The 16,628-nt window shown below is 30.7% G+C and overlaps 1 protein-coding gene across 1 annotated transcript in view; it reads right to left on the bottom strand.

Moving 5' to 3' along the window:
- Positions 1–5,745: 5,745 nt before the first annotated feature.
- LOC143080221 (HAUS augmin-like complex subunit 7) overlaps positions 5,746–16,628 on the bottom strand; it is a 14,293-nt gene continuing 3,410 nt past the window's right edge. The window contains exons 3-10 of the mRNA XM_076255954.1: positions 15,677–15,753; positions 15,197–15,258; positions 14,653–14,771; positions 11,509–11,679; positions 9,976–10,075; positions 8,447–8,656; positions 7,533–7,641; positions 5,746–5,949 (exon numbers count right to left, since the gene is read on the bottom strand). Coding sequence (XP_076112069.1) covers positions 5,819–5,949; positions 7,533–7,641; positions 8,447–8,656; positions 9,976–10,075; positions 11,509–11,679; positions 14,653–14,771; positions 15,197–15,258; positions 15,677–15,753 — 979 coding nt within the window. The 3' untranslated portion in view covers positions 5,746–5,818. The remainder of the gene's footprint in view (positions 5,950–7,532; positions 7,642–8,446; positions 8,657–9,975; positions 10,076–11,508; positions 11,680–14,652; positions 14,772–15,196; positions 15,259–15,676; positions 15,754–16,628) is intronic.

Raw genomic sequence — 16,628 nt, 5'->3', positions numbered from 1 at the left:
AAGGGTCCAAAATTAAACTTGGTTTGATTTTAACAAAAATTGAATCCTTGGGGTTCTTTGATATGCTGAATTTAAAAATGTACTTAGATTTTTAATTATTGGCCTAGTTTTCAAGTTGGTCCAAATGGGGGTCCAAAATTAAACTTTGTTTGATTTCTTCAAAAATTGAATAAATGGGTTCTTTGATATGCCAAATCTAACTGTGTATGTAGATTCTTAATTTTTGGTCCAGTTTTCAAATTGGTCTACATTAAGGTCCAAAGGGTCCAAATTAAACTAAGTTTGATTTTAACAAAAATTAAATTCTTGGGCTTATTTGATATGCTTTATCTTAATATGTACTTTGATTTTTGATTATGGGCCCAGTTTTCAAGTTGGTCCAAATCAGGATTCCATATCAAGTATTGTGCAATAGCAAGAAATTTTCAATTGCACAGTATTGCACAATAGCAAGAAATATCTAATTGCACAATATTGTGCAATAGCAATTAATTTTCAATTGGAGTTATCTTTCTTTGTATAGAATAGTAGTTGATAATATATGTTGGAAATTTGCCAGACATGACTATGATGTCATTTTCTATTTTTATTTGCCAATAACTTTATGTAAATAACTTCATTGGAAATTTGCCAATATAAAATGTTGCTGATGAAGCTTTTTTTCCTTATCTTATCTAAAATGTTTTAGATAATGTATGTTGGAAATTTGCCAGACATGACTATGATGTCATTTTTTATTTTTATTTGCCAATAACTTTATGTAAATAACTTCATTGGAAATTTGCCAATATAAAATGTTGCTGATGAAGTTTTTTTTATTGTTTTATACAATAAACAATGTATATTCACTTTTACTACCAACCAATCTTTACCATTCAGTGATAACAAGCACTTTATTTTACATTTTAATATTTTATGATGTATTTAAAAGAGTAGTTATTGTTGCAAACTCCATTAGAAATTTGAATTGATATCAGTTTTGGAAAAAGGGAAACGGGGATGTGAAAAAAGGGGGGGGGGTTAAATTTTTCTCATTTCAGATTTCATAAATAAAAAGAAAATTTCTTCAAACATTTTTTTGAGAGGATTAATATTCAACAGCATAGTGAATTGCTCAAAGGCAAAAAAAACCTTTTAAGTTCATTAGACCACATTCATTCTGTGTCAGAAACCTATGCTGTGTCAACTATTTAATTTTAGATTTAAATAAGAAGAAATCTTTAATTGATTTGTAAAATCTTGACATTTGTTTTGTGTAAAAAAACCCATGTAATGTCAAAAATTTTATCACAATCCAAATTCAGAGCTGTATCACGCTTGAATGTTTTGTCCATACTTGCCCCAACTGTTCAGGGTTCGACCTCTGCGGTCGTATAAAGCTGCGCCCTGCGGAGCACCTGGTTGATTATTGGCCCAGTTTTCAAGTTGGACCAAATCGGGGTTCAAAATTAAACTTTGTTTGATTTCATCAAAAATTGAATAATTGGGGTTCTTTGATATGCCAAATCTAACTGTGTATGTAGATTCTTAATTTTTGGTCCTGTTTTCAAATTGGTCTACATTAAAGTCCAAAGGGTCCAAAATTAAACTTAGTTTGATTTTAACAAGAATTGAATTCTGGGGCTTCTTTGATATGCTGAATCTAAACATGTACTTAGATTTTTGATTATGGGCCCAGTTTTCAAGTTGGTCCAAATCAGAATCCAAAATTATTATATTAAGTATTGTGCAATAGCAAGAAATTTTCAATTACACAGTACTCAGCAATAGCAAGAAATCTTCAATTGCACAGAATGTGCAATAGCAAGTATTTTCAATTGCACAGTATTGCGCAATAGCAAGAAATATCTAATTGCACAATATTGTGCAATAGCAAGAAATTTCAATTGGAGTTATCTTTCTTTGTCCAAAATAGTAGTTGAATCAACTTAAATCATTGTTTTATACAATATACAATGTATATTCACTTTTACTACCAACTGATAAATTAAAATAATCTTACCATTCAGTGATAATAAGCACTTTTTTTACATTTTAATATTTTATGATGTATTTAAATGAGTAGTTATTGTTGCAAACTCCATTAGAAATTTGAATTGAGATCGGTTTTGGAATAAAGGAAAGGGGGATGTGAAAAAAAAATTGGGGTGGGTTCAATTTTTCTCATTTCAGATTTCATAAATAAAAAGAAAATTTCTTCAAACATTTTTTTGAGAGGATTAATATTCAACAGCATAGTGAATTGCTCAAAGGCAAAACAAAAATTTTAAGTTCATTCGACCACATTCATTCTGTGTCCGAAACCTATGCTGTGTCAACTATTTAATCACAATCCAAATTTAGAGCTGAATCCAGCTTGAATGTTATGTCCATACTTGCCCCAACCGTTCAGGGTTCAACCTCTGCGGTCGTATAAAGCTGTGCCCTGCGGAGCATCTGGTTTTGTTATTGCAAAGTTTGCAGTTTTTATACGACAGCAAAAATATTTTGGGGATTGTAAAATGGTATGATGTTGTCGTCCGAAGACACATTGGTTTCTGGACAATAACTTTAGTTTAAGTGAATTGATCTATGAATTTTTTTAAGAAGGTTCAATTATGGATTTTATGGTTCATTTTTCAATGTTCAGCTTTCTTAATAAGGTACAAAATGTAGGTTTCTTGGATACTATAAGCAATGGTTAACTACATGTTTGTTGTATGGTGTGATCATGGTGATTGTGAAGTATTCATGTTTGATTATGTTTGTCTCATTTATATGGATCATGAATAATGTTTTATTTATGTGGTGCATGTATTGAAACCTTCATACTGGATGTCCAACATATATTGAATTATATATCAGAAAAAAAAACCTTGTAACTTTTTATACGACCCCAAAAAAAATTTGGGATCGTATAATGGTATGATGTCGTCGTCTGCATTGTCCGAAGACGCATTCGTTTCCGGATAATAACTTTAGTTTAAGTGAATAGATCTTTATGAATTTTTTTCAGAAGGTTCAATACCACAAAAGGAAGGTTGGGATTGATTTTGGGGATGAGGGTCCCAACCGTTTAGTTATTAGGGCCCAAAAGGGGTCAAAAACAAGCATTTTTCTAGTTTCAGGATTATAACTTGTGAAATGATACAGCAATGTTTAAATCACAAGTAGAAGGTTTTGGATTCATTTTAGGGGTTATGGGGTCAAAACAAGCATTTTTCTAGTATCCAGACAAGAACTTGTGTGCAACTGTATGGATCTCTCTGAAATTGTACTGCAATGTACCATATAATTAAGGGCGGGCTGGGATTAAGTTTGGGATAATTGCCCAAAATATGTAGGAATTGGGTGCCAAAAAAAAGGACCAAAATGAAGCATGTTTCTAGTTTCCAAACAATCATGACAAAAACTTGTGTTTAAGTGTATGGATCTCTCTGAAATTATACTACAAGGTTCAATACTACAAAGGAAAGCATGGGATTGAGTTTAAGGGTTATTGCTCCAAGGGGATTTCAAAAAGTTGGGGGGGGGGGGATTTTTTGTTAACCATTATTTTAAGAGCTTCCTTTTTTTTCAAAATTTCAAATTTTAGATTTATTTGATCTTTAAATTTGACCACATTAATTTTGTGACTAAAACCTATATAATGTCAAAATTTTATCACAATTCATAATTCAGACCGCATCAAGCTTGAATATTGAATATTGTGACCAAATTTGCCCCAACTGTTCAGGGTTCGACCACTGGGGTCGTATAAAGCTGCGCCCTGCGGAGCACCTGGTTATAGTATAATGTGTTACAACGTTTTCGTAGTCTAAATACATTTAGTTTCCAGAAAATAATATAACTGGAGTGCAACTTCAAGTGTATGGATCTGTATGAAAATGTATCACAACGTTTCATACAATTAAACTAAAGGAAGGTTGTCTGTGATTTTGGGGGTTATTGTCCTGTAACTGCAAAGGAATTGTGGACTGAAAACGAGCAAATTTGAGGCTAAAAGGGCCAAGTGAGCTTTTCTCCACTTGGCGTCTGTCGTCGTCCATTAACTTTTATGGAAATCTTCTCTGAAACAACTTGGCTTGAATCATCCTTAGGGTATCTACATGTAGTTTAAAAAATATAATTCGATGACCTGGGTCATCAACCAAGATGGCCACCATGGCTTAAAATAGAACACTGGTAAAATGCAGTTTTTGGCTTAAGGGATCCAAGGCATGCAATATGACACTAAACAGTAACCCATTGGACAAAAGATCAAATATACATCTAAGATCAAGATTTAAGTTTTAACTAAAAAGATACTTTAAACCAACTTATTTTTGCAGATACTTTTATTTTGCGTACAGCCCTTTCTAGCCCACTTCAAGGCGATTTATTTTCACGATTTTCTAATTTCTAATGTTGTAAGATCTGGAAATCAATTTTCACGACGATTTATATTCATGTTATTTATCTACTAGCGAAATTAAATCGCTCGCGAAAATTAGTTGGTTTACAGTTTCTGGTCAAATCACATTCATGACATTGTATACAGGACCATTGACCTTCTTTTATACAAGTAAGACATCTCACTTGAAATTCAAGTAGTCCTTGACCTTTCCTAAATTATGATACCGGATCTTGTGTTGCTGATTCAGATGCAAGGTATAAGAAACAACAAATGACCTATGGAGTTAGATGTTTCAATTCATGAGTCACATGGTTAAAGATAAGCTTTTATACATGTATATACTCACAAGTACCACAAGACAACTATCCACTTAAGAAATATAGGACAAGATTATATCAAATATAGGTCACATTAAAGCCTTCAAAATTAAAGGAAGCTTATACTGCATTTTGTACTGGCTGGGTTTTAAAGTATATTGTAAGACTAATTTAAACAATTAAAAAATATGACGTGTTTCAATCCTAAATTTTTAACAGTGACTAGATTTGAATTTAGTCTCATTTGCAAGTACATGTATCTACATCCTTTTGATCACTTCACATTTACATAATATTTAAGAAAGCTCTAGAATTGTTCTGGTTTCAATTTCCATATATGTTAAGGTTTGAAGTATATACCTTTCTTATTGATTGCCTCTTGGCAAGCAACAATCATATAAACTTTTCTATCTTTTTCCTATACTTTCTCAGAAATGATAAAATCATGAAAAAAAGACTGTAGGTGGGAGTTGGGAGTTATCACATTGTATGGTCACATGAAGCTAGTGTAATATACTGTTTAGTCTTAATCTAATCTTTTTTTATTTTTTGGATCATAAAGTTATTTTTATTTTTGTTATTTCCTGGTATTTCTATGTGGGTCTCCCACTCACCACTCAATAATAGATCAGATTATGCAGTTTCTCTAACTCCTACTTGATTAATCTCTTTCCTGGCCAGTTGATTATTATTTTTAAATCGATGAGTCGTTTGTTTGGTCTCATTTCTTCATTGGTCAAAATCCATTTATGACACCAGATTTTCTTTCCTCCAAATTTCCTATTGTGACGTGACTGATGACATGATAAAGGTGACTATGTCTGATGAAAGAACACTTCTTTTTTGTGGGTTGTTAAAAAAAAATATTAGATGGTTGCATATTGTCTAATAATCAGAGAAACATTCCTCCATCCAATCTAGTGCAATACAATATTTATCCACAGTTAAATTTTAAGATTTAACTGTCTCAAGTGGATAAATATTGTATCACACTTGATTCAGTGGTAGATTTTATATAATCTGAAATTTATAAATTAAATTAAAAACCATAAATATTTATATTAAAGTTTTAATGATTTACGAGTCCTTATGTACACATTTGTTAAATAATAGATGTATATTTTTGTCACACTTTGAGAATGGAGGATCGAAAGGAAATGTTTGTACTTTCATCTACCATATCATGACGTTGAATCGATTCGTCCAAAACACTGACACATTCTTGGAAACTTTCTAAAGCTGCCTGACCTGCTGATGCTGAAAAAGATAATAGAAACTGTCGACATAGTCCTGACTGTATAACCTAATCAAAAACTTAAATATGTAGTAGATCCTTCTTTATTTTTGGTATCATTTTAAAATATCAATTCAAGGTGTACAGTATATAGAACATGTAATGGCTTCTTCACCCAATCAACCAGAATCCTAGCAACAGAATGTAACTTAACGCAAGACTTGATAATAAAATCATTTATCATAGTACTTCTGTGTAGGCAGTTTAATTTGTATTTTGACCTTTAGAGTTATGTAGACTTTGTCGTAGGTAGGTAGTGAAATCAATATTATTAAGGTAACAGCTTGCTACTGGCCATTTCATTAGTATAATATCCCAGTTGATCCCGAAAAATCAATGGACATTTTTTTTAAAAGCTCATTCATGTATTATAGAAAATATTAAACAGCTGTGGTATTTGAATGTACTCATGTGTAAAGTCTTTTGTAGATCGTGGGATTATGTAAGATTTCAAATGGGGATTCAAATTGAGGTTATTGTTTCTCTCTGCATGATCATATAAATCCATCATTGAGAAATGATTCCTTGTTTAGAACACTCCACTGTCAACTATCAGAGATACAGATCACAGACATGGTACTGAAGTGTGAATGGCGATCTTAATTGAATAGCTGTCATCAATGTACTACCTCAGCACAGTGGACAATTGCATTCTCATAGTCATATGCTCAATATTAATGCATATTGTTATTTGAATAAAAATTCAAGAATTGTTTTGTTTTCTTTATTTAATCTAAGTTAATTTATAGACATATCTGAAAAATACTTTTGAGTTTGTTCGCTCCTCTGTTTCAAAATTACAAGCTTTTTAAAAAAAACTTGATAAATTGAAAGAATATAAATAAAAACTGAAAAAGCAGAAAAAATGAAGGATCCTTGTGTTTGTTTTCAAGTCAGATTTAAAGTCATTGAAAATTTGGCAGAAAATGAGTCTTTAGATTTTTTATGATTTAATGACATCTGTTTTTCTATGAAAAATAACAAGGATTTTATATAATGATTTTAAAATATATGTTATAAAATTATGAAAAGAAAGGATTGGCACAACATGGATAAAACCAGAGTATTCCAAAACATATGATAAAATTTTAAATTCCTGGAGGAACGAACATCCTTTACACAGAGTTATAACTCTCCTGTATGTTAAAGCCAATCATGTAACTTCTATTATTTGTATTATTTTATATTTTAACAACGTAAAAACCGAACAGAACACTGTGGATGCATTTTTTTTTATGGGAACCATTTTTCATTGATTAACCATGTTAATGAAAGATGGTATTTTTTTCAAGAATATTTGGTTTTCATGGTTTTGTCAAAATTTTCATACCTATCTGCCTATATAGAATGATGGAGTTAGTGCTTCATTGAAAACTGAAATTTTTGGTTCACCTATCCTCATGAAATTCACAAATTGGTGCTCTTCTAGAATTATAATGAATCCACAGTATACAATTCAAGGTATTAAACAAGCTTGATATTAATTTGTTCTTTAATTATTCACAAGGGTCCAAGCTAATTGTTATTTTCAAAGAAGAATTCTTACCAAGACTTGTATCCTTCTGTGATTTCATTCCAGATCTTTTTAACTTCATTGATGCTTCCTGGCTAAGATTTGAATAGGAATTTCTGATTGACTGGAACCCTTTCAACAGCTAAAAATAAAAATGAATGTATGGAAAGGAAGAAAAAGCAAGTGTTTAAAATACTGTCACAATTATTGTTTATAAAAACTAGGCTAGTATTCTTTCAAATACTGACACTGCCAAAAATAAGCCAGTAGAATGTTAAGCAAGACAAATAATGACCACATGCAAAAACTTCCAAACAGAAAATTAATGAAATTATATACATGTATAAGTATTTGAAGCTTTGTAAAACAAAAATTCCCAGTTTTGCGATTGGGACATAAATTAGTACTATTTCTCTTCAATAGTTGTAACAAAACATTTTATATATTTCAAATCAAAACACTCCTTTATATTAATCTATCATATGTAAAAAAATATAACAGGAAATTGCCAAAAATATGGGATGGGACAGCAGACCACATCAACAGCTAACATACAAATTTAACATTGTTTTGTTGCTGTGTATTCATTTAATGCTATGTACATAAATTAGGCCACAAGTTTTCTCATTTGAATTATTTTCAGTTGTCATTTCTAGACTTTGCTAACTTACTTAGCGCTCCAGGATTTGCTAATTCTTGAAGGTCATATGTTGACCTATAGTTGTTTACTTTTATTTCATTTGATCTTTAGTCATGCTAGTGAAGAGATGACTCTTTGGCAATCATACCACATTTTCTTACCTTTATAGTTCACTTTCTTAAAAAGAACTTAGACTATTTTTTAAAAAGGATAAAGGAAATTACCAAAAAAAATCAAACTTTACCATGAACCAATTGTGCAACCATTTGCCAACATACATCTACATGATTAACTTTTGTGTACTTACAGTCACAAACTGTTGAAGTAGATTGTGTACTCTTTTAAAAGCTGTTCCAAGATCTGATAGAAAAGGTGGAGATTTATTACACCAGAGACACATTTCATTTTCATATAAATATGAAAAATTGGTAACAAGATGTGTCAGTTCAGTTAACACAAGCTGCAGTGTCTTCTTTACCCGCTCTTTTTCAGAAATTTCCTCTTCTTCATATTCATACTGTCAAAAAAATAAAACAATGAGTTTACTGATAATGACTTTTGAGCTTAAAGATTATCCCATATTTTTAAAAGTTACCATAATGTTCATTTTTAAGAGTTGTTCAAAATTCAAATTTCATCCAACATTTTTTAATTTAAGTTAGCCACTTGAAATCTTACAATCAATTAACGGTTATGTTAATTACTTGGAATTACATGGAATTGATAAATTATGCTTCTTCCTTTTGATGCACCACATTTAGGCTATTTCCAGGTGCCTGCCAAGTTTTTATTGGTGGAGAAAGATTGGAGTGCCTAGAGAAAACCACTGCGCACAAGCAGGGTTCGAACTCATAACCTCAGTGTTGACTGGCTAGTGATTACAGTAGTAACTACCTAGACCACTTAGCCACAGAGGCCCCTCTATGAGTATGTATACAACTGACATGTTTGTTAGGATTTTCAAGATATCCTTATAAAAAAGTATAAATGATAAATACAAATATTGTACTTTTTCACAAATCAAATTTTTATCAAACTTGATAGAAAAAAATTACAAGGGTCAATTCCATCTTTAAAATTGAGAGCTGCCGTGGTGTAGTGGTTAGTGCATCGGACTACTAACACAAAGGTTCCTGGTTGATTCCCATTTGGGATGAAAATTTCAGGAACTCAATTTTCGGCTCTCCCTTGACACCATTTGTGAGTATGGTCTTGAGGAAGCGATGATAGTTCGTCAGGAGGGGACGATAAATGGCTGGCCCGTGTTAAGAGAGAGCTATATCTCTTGCACGTTAAAGACATCCTTGTAGATTTCGAAAAAGAGTAAGCTAATGCCGTTACAAGGCAGCACTCGCACCCGCAAAGTGGAAAAGGATTAATATAAGTTGCAAAACTTATTTCCCACAATCCACTATAAATAAATATGTTTAGACCATCTTTGAAATGCATATCGCCCACTAGATATTTTTTGGTTTACTTTTGTTGTTGTTCTGCTATTTCATTGACATGTACTCCACATCATTTTTTCATTTCAGATTTCAAAGTATTTACAATTATTCAAGCTAACCCCATCACTGGAAATTACTAAAGTCTTATTTTAGAAAACTTTCATTTCAAGGAAGGCAAAAACCTGGCAATCATTGGATATTGATAGTTTAAATTTGCATCCTACCAACTGTAATTTCCATTTGAAACTAGATATCAATTGATTATCTTTGTTTGTTTCCTTGGAAGTGTAGTCACCATATGAAAATAATCACAATTTTATAGTAATATCAAATTATAAGGTACCATATACATCTTTATATATATTGATTGGCAAAACTACTGACTTACCTTCTTTTGAAGTTCCTCTAAAATTTCTTTCTGTCTCTGTATGTCTTTAGCTAAATTTTCTGCTGAATCTATCAGATTTTGTACATTTACTTTTGGAGGGCTAAAATAAAATAAGTAAATTCATAACTTTTATTACACAAAACTGTAAACACAATGCATATCAATTAACTGTGGTAACTCTCTTAAACCTGCTGAACCCACAGCTTTTAACTTTCATGCATCAGAAGTTCAATCTTGTGTATTATGAACCTTTATCATTTGCATATGATTTTAGTGCAATGTTTCTGGTTAAATTTAGACACATGTGAATGCATATACATTTAATATATGAATTCCATGGATTTAAACTGATGTTGTGTACAAATATTTATGACAAAATCACATTGTTTGTGAAATTTAAAAATATTATCCATCAACAATGAGCAAAACCCATACAGCAGCTAAATATTAATTCCCAGAAATGATATATCTGTTATTATCGCTATTTTACAAAATTTTCCTTTCATCTTACTGTCTGATGATTTCCTTTCTCAGCACAAAAGAGTGGTATGAAAAATTATCTCTAGACACTAAGGGTGCCTGTGCCAGTTGTCACTGAAATTAACAACATCTACATATGTTAAATAGTGATAACTAGATTATCACTGTTCATCTTAATTTCATTGCTTTTCTTACTTTTGCCGTACCGGCTGAAGCAAGAAAATCAATCTTGTTGAGATGATCAACGATAATCTATAATCATTAAATAAAACATTGAATGAAATTAATTTCTCATTTGATTATATCAATAGATTGTACGGATACTTGTTACTGATTTGATATAACTGCATGCCAACTCCATAGGAAGAGTAGGGTGGAAAAGTTGGGAAGAATGGGTGAAAAAAAAACCACATGAGCCAGAGTGAAGATCAGAGAATATGATGTTTAGTAAATTTAATTTTCAAATGTCTCAACCCTCTTCCTGTCAGACTGTCAGTAAAATGTGAACTAGTAATTTTTTTAATAATACTAAAACAGTGGTTAATCTATACTTTTTTCTTTTTTTTTAAATCTTTTTAATAAAAAAAAATTCAAATCATGAAATGAATACTATTAGTTAATATTAATAAGTGTGCAATTGTCCTTATACAATAACTTATTGGGTCAATAAAATTCATATTGGAAGAGGCGAAGTCAAACCTGATATGAATTTTATTGACCCAATAATTTCTGTTGAGATAATTGCACACTGTTTAACAAATTAATCCTAATTTTGTTATATGATATAACAACTTGTTATATTCAAATTTAATTTTTAGGACAATATCGAATAAACATATTTAGATAGTTAATCTATAAATATGAAAATGAAAAATATAAGGACTATAAAGCAACTAAAAAAACATTTTTATTTTATTTTTGTTTTATTTCTATTCTTGGTTAATGGTATAAGGGAGATAATTCCAATTTACTTAAAAAAAATTGCCCTGAATTTTATAAGGACAATATCAGCCAATCAAATTGTGGGAAATTACTCTAAATCAGGATAATTACTTTTCTCTTGTATGTCCTTGATCAGCCCATGATGCCTCTACTTGTCTCTGTAAATCTGCTGGTAACAGAGTCAATCTTGAATTGAAAATGGCTCCTATTTTCTCTTGGTTCATTAGCGTATCCATATAGTTACAGTCACTCGTAAACTGTTCATATAAACTCATTTCATCACTGAAAACAGATAAAATTCTACATAAAAATAGTGTATAACTTTAAAGTTCATACTATCTTAAGGCAAAAAATATATAACATATATATTTGATTCCTGTCGCTTAGAAAAAAAATGGGGTACATGTAGGTAAATATTTTTTAAAAATATTTTAGATAGACCATATAGAGAAAGTTTAAGGAGTAGGTCCGGTAAGGACTCATTTTGGCCTCAAATTTCAGTTTCATCTGAAGAAAGATTTTGACCACTTTTTAAACACTTAAGCGTCTATTTCACTTGATTCAATTAGTTTATGTGAAAGATTTTAACTGATTTAGTCATTAAAAACGATCCGATTGAAGCTCAAATATGAAAAATCTCTCAAATATGCCAAAAAAAAGTCACTTTTCAGATTGTTTTTGTCAAAAATGAAAGTGGCCGCATCCATGTTCATCCACAACCTTTATATATGCTATGTATTATTATAAAATACAACTTACATTGCAATATTAAGGATGAACACGAATGCGGCCACTTTCGTTTTACACGGAAACCGTCTAAAATTTAACTAAAATGATAGAATTTTGAAGATTTCAGTAATTTAGCATGACTTAATGGTGCTACAACCCGATATATGTGCATTGTATTGTCAACAACAGCCCATATGTATGTATGTAGCAGAAGCATTCAACTGTCCAATAAATAACTAAAAGTTTACATTTTAACAATTTTGTAAAACTGTTATATTTTGGGGCCAAAAAGGGGCCTTACCGGACCTACTCCTTTTCTGCCAACTTCTGGACTTTTAAAGTGCTTTAATCACAAAAGCCTACTGTAGGTACTCACTTATACGTTGGAAGTTTGAAAGTAAAATTCAGAATTGAGAGAGGGGTACCGACTTATAAGCGAGATCCAGAGACCAGTGGAAAAATCCAAGCTCAAGAAAGGTGGTCAGATGTGAATATTCTGGCCAAAACTAGGTTTGTGATAGCCAACCCTACATAATCTTTAAATAAGTGGCTTTTGTTGAAAATGAATGACTACAATACTGTTTTTGTGTTGTATTTGTGTTTATTTCAGTCTTTTTCTGTACTAATACTGATATATTTTCCTAATTATAGGGCTCATTACAAGCATATAAATCAAGTTAAAGATACAATACAATATAAAATATTATGATTATCAATACATAACAAACAATAATTGTTAAATAATAAAAAGGAGGTCAGTCGACACAGTATACATGTTCAAAGGAGGAAACCTCCTGGACCACATCAAATATTCATAAACATTTTGCTACCGCTAATTACATCCCCCTTCAAGATAGAATATTTGATTACAGATATTTTGCCCTTCTTGTTTAAAATAAAGAATTCAGATATAAATTGCATGTCAACATTTGACATTATCCAGATAATGATTAAATATCAACTTTATGCAATTTTCCAAAAAGTGGTGAAAAATGAAAAATATGTTTCTCTGATGTATTATATAGAGGGCATGTTAGAAACAGAATACCATATTTATTCTATTTAAAGCCCCCTACCGAAAATCGTGCATTCAGAACTTTTGACTTCTAATAAATGCCCCCATTTTGTAGTTAAAAAAAAAATAAATTGAAATTTAACCATTACAATATTGCAAAGACATCGACCCAGTCACTCAGAAACATGAAACGAAAAATCAATAATGCCCATGTTTTAATCCACTCCGATAACCCGACACAGTGTGTACAAGTTCCAAAAAAAGATCTGTCAGTTACACAGTACGCAGTTGAAATTATGTTCCATTGATGTGCACGCTTGTTTATTCGAAAATTTTAACAAATTATTTGATGAGGTCACATTACCGATAAACGCTATTTATAGATTATGGAGACAATAAGAAACATGTGTATGTTACTATAGTCTGTTTCAACAAAATTCAGGTAAAGGTCAATGAAGTAAGGTACGAAATTCGTTTCTCTAATTGACGCCGCCCTTTTGGAAATTGTCTTCGCCCCTGGGGCGTTTATTAGAATAAATACGGTATGAAATTTATCTTCAACCATGTCGAGCAAGCAAACTTGTTTATTCTATTGTGCTTGTTTTAAGACCAATTTTCCTAGACTATTTATAATTCTTTTTTAACAATCTCTCTCTACTTTGAGACTAAGGTAACTTAGTTGTAATCTACAAGAATATGAATTGTTTTTATTGGTTTTTGATATAAAAAAAAAATCAAATTTGAGTTTCAAATTTCAATAGGTTTTTAATAAGCTGTGCTACCAGTGAGACATAGAATATCTTATGCACTTCCAATGCTTAGTAAAATTTAATTTGAGGCAATTTTTTTTTGCCACCCCTTACATATGATTTTTCTATATTTTAGGCACATAGAAAGATCAAAATTAAAGATCTTGCTTTCATTTTGTATCATACATTTCATAAACTTGATAGAAACTGAACTTTGAATAAGTGGAATAGTAGAGCTTATTAATAAGTTAACCCGTTTGAATATAGCAACACAAGTGGTTTTTTTTTATAAATGATAACTCTTAGTCATAGACTCATACTAAAAAAAATGATCTAGCTTTCAACAAAAAATAAAATATTATGAGTTATAAATGTTATAAGTTATAAGCAAAAAATTTGTTATTAAAATTTAAATGTATAAAACTAAAAGTGATTTTTTGTTGAGAATGTAAATTTGTTCTAATCATATGAATATGTATGCATGAAATATACATGTTTTTACTCTGGTTTCTTTTTAAAGCATGCATTACAGCATCATCAACAGTACATGTATTAACACACAGTCTAACATCCTGTTTGATTCAAGTACAGCATATGAGCAAACAGCATGTGGGAGTAAAATCAATCCTAGTATTTATTTATGTAACATCCTCGTTTGTAGACATATTACATCCTGGGTTTCATTTATGTTATGTTCTAGTTTTTATTTTTGTTACATCTTGTTTTCATTTATAATATTTAACTATTTCTTGGATTATTAACCTGACAACACCTGGACTCCTTAATGCCTTATTCTGTGGGTCTTCAGCCGTGTCCATTATGCATACAAGGTCAATTAAATTATCCATAAAAGCTGCTTGTTTGGATCCTGTTGTGATTCCCTGAAAATTCAGAGATGTTATCATAATATGCTTCTTTCAACAAATGAATTTTTACTAAATATCAGTTCTTATTGAATTTAAAATGTTTAATAGCTGAAATGATTCAAATTTATCATTTTAATAGAAGTTTCATGTCATTGTTTGAGAAATATAAAGTACTTTATAAAACATTTCTAGGAATTTGGTTAAGCTGGTTAAACTAATGCAAATTTTACAAATTAATATTCAACATGTTCAACTAAGCATTGCTAAGCTTAGAGCCTATCTTTTAACATTTGACAGTAAAATTAATTGATATTGTATGTCTTCAATCAATTCTTTCACCTTGTTTTTTCCTTTTACCAAATTAATTTTCTTGTGGCAAGCTGTATAAATGTTCTTTTAACTTGTTTTACTGAAAGTTACATTGACAAAAAAACACTTACTCTTATAAGATCAACATCATCATATCTACAGAGGCCAAGGGTAGACCCCACAAACAGTAATCCTAAAATTAAAAATAATTATGAATGTTCACATCCACATTAGTTATATTTATAGCAACATAATCTTGCAGTACATGTATATCAACAAGTAAATAAAATATGACAAAAATACCATTAGGTATAAAAAAAAGAATATGCCCAAAAGTTGAAAAAGTTCCAGATGAGATGACCGTGATGACATTGTGACCTTGATCCTATTTACTGAAAGTTAAACAAAATCTGGAATGACATAATTGAATCTGATTGGCTAAGATAGATTAATGATAAAGGGATTTTCCACTCTATTTTGAAAATGTCGACAATTTTCTGTTACTAGTTCGTCTGGCATATTAGATCACAACATTTTGATAGTCCAAGGCGTTGGGCTGGTAGATTTTTTAACTCCTGTGTAAACAAAATTTCTTATAACATTTTACTTACTTTGCAATCTGCTATCCATTTTGGACTCCACAGAGGCATACTGAGGATCTAATAGGTCATTTAGCTGACTGTCAAATCTATAAAAAGAAAAAAAAAATATTATACTACATGTATTCTGTAATTATCATCAAATTCAATAATAAATTGGAATTTGTGTAAGTTTGTGTTAATATAAACATTCTTTACCTCAAAAGTATTCAAAAGGGAAAAAGCAAATGAGTCCTGTCAGAATTATAACCATACTTAACATAATAAGTCATTTTGGTCTTCAATAATCACGATACAATTTAGAATTAAAATTAGGAATGTGTCTAAAAAACAACAACCCGACCAAAGAGCAGAACACAGCCCGGTGATAATAGACAAGTATCATTACAATACAAATCAGTGCTTGTAAGCACTCACGCCAGTTAAGGGTAACGATTGCTCAAATTTATTGGTGACATTGGATGTGGTTGATTCAACTACATGTACCATTATGGACAAAGGTAGATAACTCAAATTTTAAAGATTACTTACAACGACATTATTAATATTTTTAAAACAGAACCGTATTAGATTCCTGTACCTTGCACCTGTTATGTAATTTTCTTGACAAGTATAACATCATTTAATAACTTGAATATCTGAGCATATATAAATTTCATTGATAAATTTTTGAAAATATTCATGGGTAGGTTGTTTAGAATGTTATGATCAATGAATGCACTACTGATATATTTCATGTACAATGTATCTGAGTAAACTATAGTGACAAACCTTTGAAGATTTATTTATCAAGTCATTACTGTACAGTTTGATTGCATTTTATGCAATCTTTACCCAAAAACTCCAAACTGTCCTGTCAAGATAAGAAGGGCTATAACAAATCAACAATATGACGAAATGAACCGCTAAAGTTACTGACTTGGGATAGGCATTTGAACAGGATAAACATACAGTGCACTGCTGA

The sequence above is a fragment of the Mytilus galloprovincialis genome, chromosome 1 (assembly GCF_965363235.1).
Source record: "Mytilus galloprovincialis chromosome 1, xbMytGall1.hap1.1, whole genome shotgun sequence".
Lineage (NCBI taxonomy): Eukaryota > Metazoa > Mollusca > Bivalvia > Mytilida > Mytilidae > Mytilus > Mytilus galloprovincialis.
The sequence above is the reverse complement of the archived record's forward strand: the minus strand, read 5'-3'. Positions and strand labels throughout refer to the sequence as shown.